We start from the raw sequence: 18,532 nt of genomic DNA, 5'->3' as shown, positions 1-18,532 counted from the left end.
TTATTTATTTCAAATTTTGTTAAAGTTTTAGTAATTTGTTGTCTGTTTTTTTCTTTTTTAATATATGTTTATAGTTCTCAGTTATTTTATTATTATTTATTTATCTATTTATTGTTATTTTAATATTTTTATTATTATTTGTTTTTTTTATAATTTTTTTACTAAATTAAAATGAAAAATGTCAGATTTCGTTCATTTCAGTTCAAATGTATTTTAATTTAAAAAAATTAATTGTATTATGGTCTCAGTTTTAGATTTGAAACTAAAGTAAATGAAATAAACTACTAAAGTAACTGTAACTAAAAATAATAATAAATATAATAATTAAAGAAACTAAAAAGTCTATTTTGGATGTTGTCTTTCCACTAAACAGCTACTAATTTAAAAATAATAAAATAAAATGTGTTTTGGATGTTTTCTTTCACGAGTCTGAAACTGAAAGTGTATGACAGACAGTATTTGTGCCTGAAGTGTCTTGAGAAATGTAAGTGCATTAGTGCTGATGTAGTGTTGTGTTTGTGATCTCTGTGCGTCTGCAGTTCTGTCCTGACTGAAGTCAACAGCTCTGCTTTAGTTTCGTTCGCTCAGTGAGAGCGAGGAGAGGCGAGGAATTCCCCGTCCACTGGCCGTAGATCAGATTAAACGTCACGCCGCTTTACAGTGACATCCAGAAAGAGCTGTCTCTCTCAGACCTGCATCAAAACAACATCTGATTTATTTAAAAATGATATATATATAGTATGTATATATGTGATATCCTTTTTTTAACTAATACAAAAATAACATATTTAGAAATATTAATGCCTAAATTTAAGATTTATTTATTTGATTACACACTTTTAGCATAAACAAATTCATAAACTAACCATGTGCATTTTATTATTAAATTAAATTAAATTAAATTAAATTAAAGTACCTAAAAAAAATTAAATAATAATTATTAAAATCAAATAAAAAAAATTAAATTACATAATTTATATTTAATTTATATTTAATTTAATTTAATTTAATTTAATTTAATTTAATTTAATTTAATTTAATTTAATTTAATTTAATAAAATAAAAAAATTAATTTAATTTAATTTAATTTAATTTAATTTAATTTAATTTAATTTTAATTTAATTTAATAAAAGTACCTAAATAATATTAATAATTATTTAAATAAAATCAAATAAAAACAAATAGTTAAAAATAAATGATACCTTTTTAATTTTTAGTTAGTTAGTTAGTTAGTTTCATTTATGTTTGGCTGACAAATATGAATCACATTACATTATAAGTTGCAATTAGATTGAAAATTATGTATGCATTAATATATTATTATTTAAATAATCTCCATTTATAGATTTTAATGCGCAAACACACACACGTAATATACACACACACACACACACACACACACACATATATATATATATATATATATATATATATATATTACATGTGTGTGTGTGTGTGTGTGCATGCATATTAATAAATAGTAGTAGTAGTGAAAATATGTATATTATTTATTGGTTAAATATCAAAGTCTATATATGCATTGCTCCTAAAACAGATTCATGCATTTGTTTTTTGATGTTGGGGTGAAGCGTGACCTATAGGCATGTGTTTAACCCGTACTTCCCCGATGCATTTGATCCGGTAGAGTTCAGCTTTTAATAATGTTCATGTTTTATGAATGACATTTAAAGTGCGTTGACATTCGCTGTACGTTATCAGGAGTTTGTGCATAAATGCCAGTCGCCAAAGGCCGTTCATAAATCACGCACGCTCTCTCTCTCGGTCAGTGATGTGACGGATGCTGTGTCTCCGTCGTAACCAGGTGGTGGTGAACGCTCTGATCGGGGCGATCCCGTCCATCATGAACGTGCTGCTGGTGTGTCTCATCTTCTGGCTCATCTTCAGCATCATGGGAGTCAATCTGTTCGCCGGGAAGTTCGGCCGCTGTGTCAACCGCACCGGCTTCATCTTCAACGCCTCCTTCATCAACAACAAGAGCGAGTGTCTGGAGATGAACAGCACGCAGTATTACTGGAGCAAAGTCAAGGTTAACTTCGATAACGTGGGCGCTGGGTACCTCGCTCTGCTGCAGGTGGTGAGCATCCGCTTCTGTTCCTCCATGTTCCTCACAAACTAATCACACTTTGTGTTGCAGCTTTCCATCTGAACCATGTTCATACTATTCAGTTGTTTTCACCTGATTCAAATCCATTTAAATGAGTGCACTGTGAGAATATGACACTTCAATTAAAACCAAATAGATGTAAGTAGTTAAGAACAAACATTGACTATTTATTATTATTATTATTTTCCATCTAATGGTAATCTGACCTGTTTCATTTATGTATGATTGGCTAATATAATAATGTATAAGTTTATAAACTTACTAAACATTGACTATTTATTATTATTTATTTTTTATCTAATGGTGGTAATTTATTAGTTTATAAACTTTATACGCATTTTAAATTAATCTTAAATTTAGGTATTGATATTTAATTTTAATTTTAGATTACATTTTGTATGTGTTATTTGTTCCATATTGGTAATAATAATTGTAATGCTCATAATTGATGCGTTTACAGTTGCATTTCTATTTATTTATTCATTTTTTAATTTTATTAGAACTTGAGGGCATGTGAAAATAATTTTTAATGCTCCTAAAAACAGAATTATTTATATATATATATATATATATATATATATATATATATATATATATATATATATATATATATATATATATATAAAGAAAAGGACATACTGGAAACTATATATGCAGTTCGAAAAAACCTTAAATTTAAGCATTAATATTTTATTTAATTATATTTGATATTATTATTATTCATTTTTATTTTTTTCATTTAAGCAGCTAGTAGAAAATAGCAACTTCCACTAATTATCGTTTTATCATTATCATTAACTAAAACTAAAACCATAAAAAAATGAAATAAAATAAAAAATGAAGACATATTTTAGGACAAATAGGATATTTTTGCATATTTTATATATATATATATATATATATATATATATATATATATATATATATATATATATATAAAGAAGTAAAATTAATAAGCAAATGTAGGCATTAATATTTTATTATTTTAATATATTTATTTAAATTAGAATTTGGGGCCAAAATAAAAAAAAAAAATCTAATTTGTTCGAATTTATATATATATATATATGTTTTACTGTATACTTTATATGCAATTCAATATAAATAAATCTTATATTTAAGTAAGCATATTTTATTATTTTATTTTAATGTTTATATATTGTATTATCTTTATATATATATATATATATATATATATAAGATAATACAATAAATAAATATTAAAATATTACATTTATAATTGTAGATTTTTTATTAGAATTTGGGGCCATTTTCTCCTGAAACTCATTTTGCGTAGCTCAGATATCTGCACATGTGTTTGTGGCACTGCTTCAGCTGCTGAGCTTCAGCTTTAGTTTCTCGCTCGTTTCCTTCCCGCCGCTGGTTTTCTTCCGCCGCTGCCCACCTCCGTCTGTCCGAGAGCGAGTCGGAGAGCGTTATTTTTAGCCGCCGCTGCTTCCATTATCCTGAAGTTTGTGCTCAGCAAGAGCGAACGCATTCATTCTTCAGTTTAACTTAGTTGATGCGGTAACCTAGCAACAAGTCACTTAGCTCCTTTCCATCACTTTCTTGTGACTTCATCCAAAACAAAACTTTTATGTACATCTTGTAATAGTAATGTAATTACTGCTAACTACGGTGAAAAGACCAACCGTAGTGATTTCTGGCACTCACTGCTTTGAAAGCGGGCCTCCTCCATTGATTGATTGATCGCTTGATTCATTCATTCATTCATCAGTTCTTCCAGCTTCATTCACAGAAAGTCCAGATTTGCCCAGTCGCTACTTAAATTAGCTATTTTTGTTTTTTATTTTATTATTTTATTTAATTCATTTTAATTTTTTATTTAAATCTTATTCTTAATAATTATTTGTGGCTTTTTCTTTTAAAAAAGAAAACAGAAAAATACTATATTTTTAATTCTGAATTTTTTGTTGTAATTCTCCTTGTTTGTTTTATTTTTATGTTGAAAAAACTAAGTGTACCGGATTAAAAAAAATAATTATAATTTATTTTTCATTTATTCAATTAAAATCATTTCATGAGGTAAAATGTTTTATTTTATTTTATTTTTAGTTATTTGAATACGTTTTTTTTATTTTGTTTTGTTTTTACAGATTTACTATATTTTTATCAGCTACTATTTCTATAAATCTGTACAACTTTTATTCATTTTTATTTCGGTTTTAACTATTTTATTAAGTTTATTCGACTGTCTTTTGTCATTTTTAGTAATTACTGTTTTTTTTTAATAAATCAATATAGTTTTAATTACTTTTTATTTTGGTTTTAGTTATTTTAGTAATTTTTAAGTGACTTCTGTCAATGTTAGTTATTGATTAGTTACAATTTTATTTCAGTTTTTTTTACAATAAACGTTTGCCATTTTTTGTAGTCATTTTTAATTAGTAATTATTATTTTTATTAGTATTTATTAGTATTTTTTTACGGATGCATTTTTATATTATTATTAGTTTTATATTTTTACAGGTTGACGTTCATCATTTTTAAGTTATCGTTAAATTTTTTTTAGCATAGTTTTTATCAATATTTGCTCTATTCTTTTTTTACATTTTATTAATTATTTCATTAAGTTATTTATTTAATAAAGTTTTTTACAGATTAACTTTTCTTATTAGGTAGTGTTTTTTTTTTTTTTTTTTTTACATGTATATAGTTTTAATTTCTCCATTTAATTTCCCCATTAATTAAATGTAAGTTATATTTAAGTTTTTTTTTTTCAGATTGACGTTTTAGTATTTAATGTTTCTTTGTTTGTTTTTTGTTTTTAAATGTCTATATATGACTATATATTTCAGTTTTATATTATATTTTACTCCTTTTGTGCTGTTTCACAATCCTGACATCTGAACTGATTTTAAGTGAATATTACAAACTATGGAGCTCATGTTCTCATGTAACATATGCATTTTTATCTTATCAAGGCCACGTTCAAGGGCTGGATGGAGATCATGTACGCCGCGGTCGACTCACGATCTGTAAGTAAAATCGTTTTAAGTTCATTAAACCACATTGGATCCCATACAAACGTATTGTTTGGTAATTCCATAGTCTATAATCTACTGAAACAGGTGGAAGAGCAGCCCATTAAAGAGAACAGCCTGTACATGTACCTGTACTTCGTCATCTTCATCATCTTCGGCTCCTTCTTCACGCTCAATCTCTTCATCGGTGTCATCATTGACAATTTCAACCAACAGAAGCGAAAGATAAGTATTTAAACCAAAGTAATAACGAGCATGAATGGTGTGAATGTGATGGTAATAATAAGAGAAGAGTATCTCTGTACTTAGGAGGACAGGACATCTTCATGACAGAAGAACAGAAGAAATATTATAACGCCATGAAGAAACTGGGAACCAAGAAACCTCAGAAACCCATCCCTAGGCCTACTGTGAGTTTTCGGTGCAGAATGAGCTAGTTGTTTCTAAAGTAATTGAAAATGTTGTTTTGAATCAGTAAGTATAGCATTTAAATCTTGGTCTTGTTTCATTACATCATATGTAGCTTGGATTTAGGGTACATCACTCTACGGAGACCGCAAACTGTTATTTTGTTGAACAAATTAAATCGAGTCTTGATAGGGGAGGTGTTCTTGGTGCTGTTTTCCCTGATTTAAAAAAGGCTTTTGGTACCGTTAATAATAATATTCTTTTAACTGAATGATCAAGGTTGAATTTTTCTACTAATACATCAACATGGATGGAAATGTAATGATGCATGCTCACCGTTTCTTGACTGTAATATTGGAGTCCCACAGGGGTCGGTTCTTGGACCAATTTTGTTGTCAGTTTATACATTAATGATCTGCCTACAGTTTGTCCAGAGGTCCAGGTTCAGATGTATGCAGATGATACAGCTGTTTATACTCATGCTAAGACAAAAGTACAAGGATTGTTTTCTTCTCAGAACTCGATCCAAGGATTCTTCTTCGACTTGGTGTCCAAACAAGCCTTCGACATCATCATAATGCTGCTGATCATCCTGAACATGGTGACGATGATGGTGGAGACGGACGAACAGTCTCCCAGCCTCGAGGTCATCCTTTACTACGTCAACCTGGCCTTCATCGTCATCTTCACCACCGAGTGCATCATCAAACTCATCGCACTGCGCTGCTACTTCTTCACCGTCAGCTGGAACATCTTCGACTTCGTAGTTGTCATCCTCTCCATTGTGGGTAAGGGGTTAATACTGTAAATACTGTTAATTAAAGTACTGTTAATACTACTAATCAATAAAACCCTTTAAATATTTATTTATATATTTAATATAAATATTCACAGATGCATAGAAAATATTTGATAAAAAAGTATTTTAATACATTTTATTATTAGTTTTTATATAACTATAATTAATTTTATACAATTTTTATTTCACCCATGCTTGCTCAACTTAGTTAAAATTGACATTTAAATTATTTTTAAATATAATTAAACAAAATTTACATTTATTTTTTAAATATATATATATATATATATATATATATATATATATATATATATATATATATATATATATATATATATTAACTTTTATATATATACTTTTATATATATACTTTTTAAGTCTGATCTGTATTTTAATTAAGATTTTCTATACATTTATTTATGTTTTGTGTACTTTTTCAATCTAATATGTATTTTAACTAGTAGCCTGAAAAAGTGTGGTTGTCGTGAAAAAAAAATTTTTTTTATATGCAATAATATATAATGTATATTATACTCTTATATAATAACATATTTTATCTGCATGAGGCAGCCAGTCCCATTAAATCATAGATTAAACTGTGTAATGTCTCTCTTTGTAAGATACAGTAGCTTTACCGTGTGGCATTAAATACCAAGGTCTAAAGACATTCAATGTAAATTTGTAGCACTTCACCTAATAATAAATAAACAGCCGAAGCTTCAGCGACAGTGACAAAGAAAAGGGGATTTTGAGAATAGACCCCAGATGAGAGAAAGAGGAAGACCTGAGGGGTTAACAAGTGCAGAGAGCGGCCGTCCTGGAGAAAAGGGGAGATGGTTTAAGGTGAAGGTAGTTTGGGCAATCAAGGCTGTCAGCTCCGGTGATTGGCCAGTGATTGAGTTTTCAGTATGAGCTAAAAGCCTGACGTGGTTTTGTGCACCCACCCCCTTCTTCTTCTCTGTATCAAAGCAAGGTTAAAAGCATAAAGACGCGCCGTCGCAAATGTAAAAACCAGCCATTTAACTCTTAAGTGGTACAGACTCTTCAATAAATCAAGGCTGGTTATAGTCAGTAATTGGTCTAGTCGAAATATGGTGTCTGGATTCTGGTGGTCATTAACTCAAATGAATATTTGATGTTTTCGCGAAACCACATGCTGTTCATTTTTTCATGGGAAACAAAAAGTATCTTCTCATAATTCTTTTCCATGAAACAACTGTTTCTCAGCTCTCAAAAGCAACTCCGCTCCAGTATTTGATGTTCTTGATGCGGTTCTGTTTATTGTTAGGATTACAAAAAAAGATACTTTTGTTTATTTTCAATGTCACAATGATTGATACAGCATACTGAATCAAAAGGAGGTGAGATTTACAGTTCATAGAGAAAAAAGCGCAAATTAGTGTTCACGATTAAGTTTTAACAGAGATAGAGTGTGAGGTAAGATGTAAGTTGCGAAATATTTATTGTTTTTAGTAAAAAGATAACATCCAGCGATGTAAATTATTCAACTTAATGTCAAACTTTACTATATTGAATTACATGATTCATGTAATTTTTAACACTGTTTTAGTGTTATTGTATTAGTATCACTATCGTGGTTTATATTAATATTTTGAATTAGATTTAGCTTCTAATTTATATTCTATATAATATTTTATATATACTTCTTTTTTTTCATACATAAAGTTGTCTTGGGAACCAGGATTATTATAGTAAACTAAGACCAAAAATAACTTTTAAATAACTTTAAAATTATTAAAACTAAAACTAAAATAAAAATGAAAAAAGAAACACAAACAACAAAAACAAAAACACACAAATAAAATATTAATAAATATATGAATAAAAATGTACTCGGTATACTACTAGTATCTTAATGCTAAAAAAAAACAAATAAAAAAACATTGTTGGCAACTAGCTGAAAAAGGTTTTTAATTTTTTAGATTGTTATTTCAGTAAATAATGTTACTCTGCATTAAATCCACACTCATTTCTTTCTATACTTAAAAAACGTACTCTTTGTTCCCCATGATGGTTGGTTTTGTTTTATGTAAAAGAGCAGTATTAAGATGTTCTTTTAACTTTGTGTTTGTGAGAACTCTGTGTCTCTTTCTCGTTTCAGGTATCGTTCTCGCAGACATCATCGAGAAGTACTTCGTCTCGCCCACACTCTTCCGCGTAATCCGCTTGGCTCGAATCGGAAGAATCCTTCGCCTCATCCGCGGCGCCAAAGGAATCCGGACGTTGCTTTTTGCTTTAATGATGTCTCTTCCGGCGTTGTTCAACATCGGCCTCCTGCTGTTCCTCGTCATGTTCATCTACGCTATCTTTGGCATGGCCAACTTCGCTTACGTCAAGAGGCAAGCCGGCATCGACGATATGTTCAACTTCGAAACCTTCGGAAACAGCATGATCTGTCTCTTCCAGATCACAACGTCCGCCGGATGGGACAATCTACTCAGTCCAATCCTCAACAACTCTCCGGAGGAGTGCGACCCGGATGTTCCTCACACCGGGACGAACGTTCGCGGAAACTGCGGGAATCCTTCAGTGGGGATAACGTTCTTCGTAACCTACATTATTATTTCGTTTCTCATCGTGGTCAACATGTACATCGCGATTATATTGGAGAACTTCAGCGTGGCCACCGAGGAGAGCACAGAGCCGCTGAGCGAGGACGACTTCGAGATGTTTTACGAAGTCTGGGAGAAGTTCGATCAGGAAGCGACGCAGTTTATCGAATACGCCAAACTCTCAGATTTCGCCGACTCACTTTCCGAGCCGCTGCGCATCACCAAACCCAACAAAATCAAACTGATTTCCATGGACCTTCCGATGGTGAGCGGCGACAAGATCCATTGTTTGGATATCCTCTTCGCGTTCACCAAACGTGTTCTTGGAGAGTCGGACGAAATGGACGCTTTAAAGCAACAAATGGAAGAGAAGTTCATGATGGCGAACCCATCCAAGATCTCCTACGAACCGATCACGACGACACTTCGGCGCAAGCAAGAGGAAGTTTCCGCCGTCATGATCCAGCGCTCGTATCGGAGGCATCTAATGCGGCGTCAGCTAAAACAAGCCTCGCTACTTTATCGTCATCTTAACATGACCGACGCCGACAAAGACGGCGACAGTTCGCCAGAGAACGAAGGACTTATAGTTGCGATGATAATGGAGAACTACGGCGCCGAGGACGAAGTTACGGAAACGCACTCGGCTGCTTCGTCTCCACCTTCGTACGACAGCGTCACGCGAGCGACTACCGAGCTTTTTCACGCTCTAATCCCAGACGCCGCGAACACGGACCTCAGCGAACCTTTGTCAGACAGAGATCGCGAGACGTTTCTGTGACGACGGACGTCTTTTCCTTTTGTTTACCGAATGTAACATAGACACAAAATCCTGCGGTTGTGCGACAAAGGCTTTTGTAGACTAACTCTTATTTCTCTTGTTTTGTTTGTTTGGATATACAAGGGGAAAGTGTCACACCTTCACAGTTTGAATGCATGGATGAGATCCGTAGTCGCAGTTATAGAGGATGTAATCATCGTATATTAGACTGAAAGCAACACATTTTAATCAAAGCGTCGGCCTGACCGTAAGTTCATTAAAGGTCTTACTTAACACAGCGTGATTCCTTTTAAGATTTGAGATAATTTAGAAGAATCGTAGCGGTGCAACCATGTAAATGTTACCAGTCTTGTCTTAGGTTCATACTTCACGCCATTTTTGAAAGCATGATGATTACCTCTTTCTTTAGCAATGAAAGGGCAGTGTTTTAGCCTGAGTATTTGCACTTTTTTGTTTGTTTTGCCATTTCTTATGACGTTTCGCTCAATGCCATCACAAAGTGCAGATATCGAGACTAGTAAAAGACAATCAGACATGCACAAGAAATGGTCACTTGCTTAAAACCTGTCTAGCGAACTATTGCACATGCTCCCTTTCAAATGCACCACACTTTTGTTTCTCTTGTGAAGTATTTATTTTGCATGTGGAAACTGCATGGTACGGAGGGGTAACAAGATCACTGAGAATAATTGTTTTGCACACAGTACGTTCAGCAATAATTTGCTACATTTAGGAATAACCTTAATGATACTTATTGGAATTGAAAACGTGTCAAAGTTTCTACTGTAACGGCCTCCAGCTGTAACTGTGGCTTATATGACTAGTGAAGATTATAGCACATGTGTTTTTCTATCTCGGGTTGGCAGGTTTGATGAAGGGCTGTTTTATGTAGCAATAGATCCCAAGTGTGCCTGCTAGAACTAAATCCTGTGTTTATAATTCATCTTTCTTCATGCATTTGTTTTGGTTTTTGTAAATCGTTCGCATAACACCATAAATAGCATCAAACGCAAACCGTTCCATTGGCGTGCTTTGACACATATTCGCTTATGGTGGTTTCTATCAGGAAATCACAGTAAAAAGTACTAATTCATAGAGATAAAAAAAAAAGACATCTAAACAAAACATTCTGCAATGTATCATAAAAATGTCTGTATGTTAGTGGTACAAAATATATTGTATGAAACTACAAGGGAATAGTCCGATTTGATAATCAATGTTATTACTACAATATTACAATGTTATTACTAGTTCCTCTAAATTAATTGAGATGCAAGCAAACCTTCAAATTAAATGTATTTTTTTTTTACATAAGGCTGCTTTAATACACCAATAACCTCTTTTTAAATCCTGAACATTCATTACCTTCAATGCACAAGTGTGTTTCTAAAACGCTGTTGAACTGTAAATAAGCATCAAATGTCACTGTACATTTACACAGATGACTCAACACAGCTTTATTTACAGGAAATCTAATACTCGACCTGTGCAAACTACATTTACAGGCTTAAAAACCCACAGAGGCTAAAATAGACTCACGCTCGGTTAATTGCTAATGCAATTATTCTGACATAGCCTCACTAAAGGGCGCAGATGCGAAGCATTTATTATACTGTATCTTCTCAGATCGAAGTTTGTTTGCATTACATTTGAACACTTGAACTTGATGTTTTGGACCTTATTTAGGCTGGATGTCATAATTAATTTGATGAAAATGAGGCTGTGAGCGAAAAATCCCATGAAAATTGTTTCGAAATGACCGGTATAACTCGGTATAATACATTGAAGTTTGTTATTAAAAAACTGAGTTTCTGGGTTAATTTGAAATGCATTTGCGAATTCTTTAAGAATGATTTTAGAAATTATTACTATTTATCGACAAATTATTTATTATTTACAATTTTAATGATTGCACAGATCAAATATTCCTTGCACTGGGGGAGAAAACGGATTCGAAAATTTTAGCATTTAAATTTCACATAAATATTACAAAGAACATGCAAGTAACTTTAAAGTATGTAGAAAAATTGAAAGAGTTTTAATTATTAAATGTACTCCAATAAACTTTATTTGCAACTTCGAAAGATTTTATTTAATTTGCATCAGTTTAAATATGGCATCCATTGGCAAAAGCTTAAATATAATAAATATTACTCATCTAATTTGGGTTTTAACAGAACACACATTTACCTGAAAAAAAAAAGATATTATAAACAAACAAACAAAGGTTTATTTCAATAATCGTTTGAAATACTTTCATTTAATGCTGATGTGATCAATTAAACCATCCAATCATTGTGTTTTACTCACATTACAGAAGTAAACTGGGTTGCAAATGCAGTTTCATGTTGTCTTGAAGCGAAAAATAATAATGGCTCCAAATGGAAACACAAATAAAAACACAGAGGAGCGAGTTATTTCTGGACATAATTAGCAACATCTGGACTGTGTGTGATGAAATGCCTTTGGTCAAACTCTATTTGCACAGGAGAGGAGCCATACATTTCTCTGAAGGTTTTGTGTTGGTGTTTATGAGATGTGCTCATGCATGCTTTTCCGTTGCGGGGCCGTGGTTTGGCTTATTGACGTGATGTTTTCGGACGGCTCTTTTGTCGTGGAAGCGCGGCAGATTTGCTGTGACTTCGGCCTCCTTCTATTCAGCTCACTTCTCTTTCCTCATCCAACAAAGCCAAAGAGTCTTTCTGAGGACTGCAGAACGAGTCGTGATGCATATTATAAAGCCCTAGTGAGTCTACATAGGCAGCTGCCTATTAAGGGTGACACTGAACGCTCTAGTTACTGCAACTTGAAAAATGTGGGTAAGAACAAAAACAGAAGACATTAGATTTGACAATATATGCATTTTTCACTATTTCTGCAGTGCATTTTAGGTCTGTCTTTTTTTGTAGGAGGCAGAACCTTTTGAAACATTTGTGTTTGAATTGCATTTAAATTTCTATGCACTTTCTGTAGATTGCACAGTTTTCACACGAACAAACTAACGTTGATGTAATGCATAAAAAATGGCTTTGAAGTCATTTACACTCAGAGATTTCTATTAATTCATTCAAATAAATTACTAATAATTGCAAAGAAATGGCAACATTCAATTAAAAGTCTGGAGTAGAAAAACAAATTGTAAATATTTTTTGTAATTATATATTTATTTTAACTAAATGATTATTGCTTGTTGCACGGTTAGCCATATTTTAACCGTATCATTTTTTTAGATTTTTTTTTTTTTTTTTTTATTTGATTAGAGACTTATTTATGATTCTAAGCAAATTTATTTTGAAAATATGATTATGTAAATAAATCAAATGGATACAAATGGTTAAACATGATTATGTTTGTGTGTATTTCGAGTTTATTTGAAATCAGAAGTAACTAGTTGATAAATATATATTAATAATATAGAATTTAATCATCTTTACACATTTATTTTTCACTGACATGGTTTTCACTGAACAGATTTATTCAGATTCTAAATGCATTTTGGGAAATATGATTATTTAAATGGTGCAAATAGTTCATAAAATATGAAGTTTTTTGTGCAGAAGTTTTGATAAATGAAATATTCATCACATTACTAGTTTAAAACTCAATTGCATGGAAATTTTATATGCAATTCAAATATAAAAATCTTAATTTTAAGCATCAATAAGTTAATAAATGCTGTCTATGAAGACTGCTGAGGTTCAGGTGTTATGAAGTAATATTCGCTGCATCCTCAGAAAACAAAAGATGCAATAAAAAAGGCAAATGCACAACATTTCAAATCTTTCGAAAGTGAGATTCGAAGGAGGCTTCGGACGGGATTTCAGAAGGTTTTTGCTGCAACACTCAGAGATGATTTAAAGGGAAATCTGTGGGATGAAAACATGTTAAATGAAGCTAAGCGTACCAAACTATTAGCGCTCGCTGAAAGCATCACATTAATTGTAATATTTAATTAACAAACACAAGTGAAGGATGCGCTGAAATCCTGTCATTAACTCTTCTGATTGGATCCCGTGTATATCACGTCTCTTTCATCCATCGTCTTTCTTTTCTTGTCATGCATTGATGCTGATCTTCTGAATATGATGTGATTCATGCAGTTTGTGTTTTATCACCCACAAAGTAAGCACAGGGAAATTTTTCTATCTACTGTTTGTTTCGAAACAACATCAATTTGTGCAATACAAGAGCATATGTCAGATATGGTAAATAAAAGGCATATTTTATCTATGCTTTATATATATATTAATATATATATATACATGTATGTAATGTAAAAACATCAGTTATCTTGAAGCAAGTGTATTTTATAATGGTAGACTTTGCTGTATTTACTTGCTGTTTTTTATTTTACATTTTTTTTTTTTTTATGATGATGATGATCAACTTTTGGGAGATTTTGACGGCCGCTGATCTGGGATCAGGTTTAAAGCCGGATCCGTACGCCAGTATAGATGACCAAACAGGTCCTGGGTCAGTTTTTGGAGACCTGCTTTATCCTCAGAGTCTGAGGACGGAGACGACATCTGAACATTTATTAAGGAGGATTTCTTTTGTACACTGTTAGGACTTGCATGCGGCAGAATGGGACTTTTCTCCAAGCGTTTCTCTTTGTTTGGAAGCGACATCCAGAGTCGATGGAAAACTGGTTCCCTTCATGAGGACGAGATGTTGTAGAGGAACAGTCACTCTTTGTTGCCAATTAGAAACACCATGTATATCAATAATCAAATAAACAATAGGATTCATTCTCTTCGTCATGTCGACTTAATCATTTCTACACTATATCTACATTTCTAATATAAGCCACACATAGAAATGGCTCTAAAATCCAACTTTGATTTCATAGCGTTTATACATGTGCTAAAATATATATTTACATACATTCAAAATAAAAGTTATTGTTTACATAATATTTGTGTGTGTGCTGTGTATAATTATTATGCATATATAAATACACAGTATAACATATTTACATTTATGAATTTATATTAATATAATTTATATAATATATAAATATTTTAATAGATAAAATTAAATGTTTCTAAAATTATTTACATGCATGTGAATGCATAAAGAATATACACAGTACACATATATTATGTAAAACAAAATGTTTTATTTTGGATGCCATTAATTGCAATTAATTGTTTGAGAGCACTAAAATAAGTAAAAATGAAAAATTCATTTTCAAACTGATTTTCGAAATATTTTGGTCACAGGAAATGTTGTGCATTTATCTGAAATCATTATATCTGAAGGAAAATATTACAAAAAAAAAATATATAAATAAAATAAAAAATATATAATAATAATAATAAAATTAATTAATTTAAACCTATTTTAATAATAGGTTTTTAAATGTATTTTCTTGTAAAAACATGCTCAAATAATGAAAAATAAGTTTTAAGTTTCTTGCCCATATAAATGTTGGCATGGACAATTTTAAAGAATTTTTGGAGACCTAATGAAAGGGTTAATCTGATGTTTTCTATGTGTGAATACAAATATAGGCTTCACATTTTATTATAAATGCAGGGAGAACAACACAGAAACCCATTAAACCCCTTTGACAGCCACTAAAAACACATGAACAAAAATGAGTGAAGAGAAGATTCCTGCAGCTTTTGAGACTCAGATGGAGACACTGAAAAAAAAAATTATATATGCTATATATATATATATATATATATGTATGTATATATATAATACATTTCAAATGCCATTTAAAGTCATTATTTTATGCTTTTATTGAAAACAACTTACAGACTCAGTCTCTCTGGAATTAACTGGTATTAAGTCGTCAGAGAGTTTGACATCTTGCTTCTTTTGAATGACAAATTCACCAAAAAAATATATATATATTCTGGCCAAAAGTGGCTTATTGTGCAGATTGACTCATGTTTCCCATTATTTTAATAGAGGTTTTAAACATAATTTCACAAAATCAGTCACTTCTCTGCAAAAAAATACTAATAAATTCTTGGTATTTTTTTTTCCACAATAGACATAAACACATTCTGAAATCAAGATTCTGTTGCTGTTTATATATATATATATACTGTATATATATACTGACGACTGACGTCACACACTGATTACTGACCGAAAACATGCTGCTGACATCCACTGACCGCCCCACTCCACACTAGCAGAGCTACAACCAGTGAATTTACCTACTCGACATAGCTTATATTAGTCCAAACAATGTTTTTCTGACTTGTTTTCACTACGCAGCTTGGACTCTTCTCTTCTGAGTCGTGTCTGATGAGGATGAGGATGTTATTGATGCTTTCATGGCTCAGTCATGTGCTGTAATGTACTCAACACTGTTAGCGTGAGAGATATCAAGAGACTCGGGATGATTACTCCATCCATAAAAGCAGAAATGGGAAACCTGCAAAACGCGAGTCACTTAAAAGCAAGATTTCCAGCGGCCTTCATGTGCTTGGCTTCAAACATCACTGTTTATCTGACAACCCGACATGGTACAATCATGTGTTTTGGTCATTTAGCAGTTTTTTTTTTATTTCTCAAGCTTTCAAACTTTAGCTCTTCTGGAAGTGCTTTCTGTGCAACATGCATTAGAAAGAGATGATTTTGTAAGGAATCATCCAAACGAATAATCAATACAATCTAAAATGACAGTAAAGAATAAATGCACATTTTTAAATGAAAGTTTCTGGACTCTCGGGAAGTGTGATGCCACATTTTAACGCATCTAAAAGCCTAAATGTTACTGAGAAAACGTATTTGTTCAAAAAATTAAATAAAATCATCGCAGAGCATTGAGCACTCAGGAAGTGAGAGGGACAGATGGAGGACGTCCAAGTCTCATCTGGTCTTAGGTCATGGCTGCTCTCAAACGGGTCCTTCCCTTGAGCGGTGCATTACAGGAGGAGTGTGTGTACAGTATGTGATGATGTTTAATGTTTATCGATGCTTTAGTAATGCAAAGCTCTGTTTATCATGCCAGAACAGCTCTGAACGCTCAGGTCTTACATGAAGAGGACAACAAAATCAAGATTTAAATGTGGTTACAAAATGTTTTCTGCATAAAGTGAAGATATATATATATATATATATATATATATATATATATATATATATATATATATATATATATATCAATAAAATGTCATTACATAATGTTATAGTTCATTTTATTATTATTATTATAACATTAATTTGATATTACCAAATTTTTTGTTCTAAACATATATGACTACATATATATTGTTAGAGTGCATATATTTTATATATTATTTATTATTTTATATATTAAATTATTATTTATATTGCATCTACATTTTAAATATTATTATGAATAATAAAATATCCAATTATAAAAAATTAAATATGTATATATATATTTTATTTTCAATGATTAGCATTATAGATTTTTATATAATTTTTATTGTTTTACATATATGTGTGTGTGTCTGTATTTACATATTATATTACATATATAAACAAAACACAAGAATAATAAAGTGCATATAACTTGCAATACTATTATTAATATATTTTCATATTCTTTTTGGACATTTTTTATATATATATGATATTATTACAGAAATATTAACCATAAAAGTTTCATAAAAGTACCAGATCAAAGTTTCACACAGTATTCCGAGTGGACAAATGCCAAAAGGCAAATGTAAATGTGAAGTAAGTTGTGTTTAAGACAACATGAGGAAATGCATCTTTAGGTCACAGTAAAGTATAATGTGAGGACGATATCAGTGATATGACAACAGGTCCTGATGAAGTCCCCGGATGCTGGGAGAGGATGCTCCATCCTGACCTACACAAACACACACGAGCACACCACAGATGAACACGCGTGTTAGTGATCATACATGCATATATCTAACCCGTCACAGTAATTGCAGTCACGTGAGTTTCTAATGAGTTTCTGCAGCAAACGCACCTACTCAGCGCTTTTAATGCTACACCCCACACAGTTCATCCGTCAGAGAGATGAATTCGGATGCAGGATCGCAGAATGAGCCGTCATTCCCGTGACTCATGCATTTGAGAGCTTGTGTTTTTTTTCTGTCGGACTCCACATTAGCAGCGAATGCTAAGGACAGCCGTGAAAGCGCCACAAATCAAACGTACAGCAGGTGTGCACGCACGCGCCATACATCAATTTAATTGGGCGAAACTGTCCTGCACAGCAAGAAAAGAGCTAAAGGATGGCACTTCCTAAACAAGAGCCTTTCTGACCTATTTTACATGCGAAATAAAGATGCAGAACAATTTGGCTATGACCCAGAACACCCTAGCAATCACCTGAACACCTAGCAACCACTCAAAACACCCTAGAAACCACACTTCACATCCTAGCAACCAGATAACAAACATTAAAAACCTTAATAATATGTTAACGACCAAATAGCAACACCCTGGCAATGACCAAGAACACCCTAAATAACACAAAGTAGAACCCTAGCAACCACCTAAACACCCTAGCAACCACACAGAACATCATAGTAACTAATTAAAAAACATTAATAATGTTAACGACCATATATCAACACCCTGGCAATGACCCAGAACACCCTAAATAACACAAAGTAGTACCCTAGCAACCACCTAAACACCTAGCAACCACTCAAAACACCCTAGCAACCACACAGAACATCATAGTAACTAATTAAAAAAACATTAATAATGTTAACGACCATATATCAACACCCTGGCAATGACCCAGAACACCCTAAATAACACAAAGTAGTACCCTAGCAACCACCTAAACACCTAGCAAACAATCAAAACACCCTAGCAACCACACAGAACATCATAGTAACTAATTAAAAAACATTAATAATGTT

At 32.0% G+C, this 18,532-nt stretch overlaps 1 protein-coding gene across 3 annotated transcripts in view; it reads left to right on the top strand.

Annotated features, from left to right (window-relative positions):
* The window catches only part of LOC127946327 (sodium channel protein type 4 subunit alpha), a 144,433-nt gene extending 129,992 nt beyond the window's left edge, over positions 1-14,441 (top strand). For 2 of the 3 annotated variants that reach the window (XM_052542827.1, XM_052542826.1), the window contains 6 exons: positions 1,824-2,096; positions 5,072-5,125; positions 5,219-5,356; positions 5,437-5,541; positions 6,057-6,327; positions 8,461-14,441. In XM_052542827.1, the coding sequence (XP_052398787.1) occupies positions 1,824-2,096; positions 5,072-5,125; positions 5,219-5,356; positions 5,437-5,541; positions 6,057-6,327; positions 8,461-9,692 (2,073 nt within the window). In that variant the 3' untranslated portion in view covers positions 9,693-14,441. Of the gene's footprint in view, positions 1-1,823; positions 2,097-5,071; positions 5,126-5,218; positions 5,361-5,436; positions 5,542-6,056; positions 6,328-8,460 lie in introns of all 3 variants that reach the window. The other variant, XM_052542828.1, reaches the window with a different exon arrangement.
* Positions 14,442-18,532: the final 4,091 nt, after the last annotated feature.

The sequence above is a fragment of the Carassius gibelio genome, chromosome A24 (assembly GCF_023724105.1).
Source record: "Carassius gibelio isolate Cgi1373 ecotype wild population from Czech Republic chromosome A24, carGib1.2-hapl.c, whole genome shotgun sequence".
NCBI lineage: Eukaryota > Metazoa > Chordata > Actinopteri > Cypriniformes > Cyprinidae > Carassius > Carassius gibelio.
This window is presented reverse-complemented; position numbering and strand designations above follow the sequence as displayed.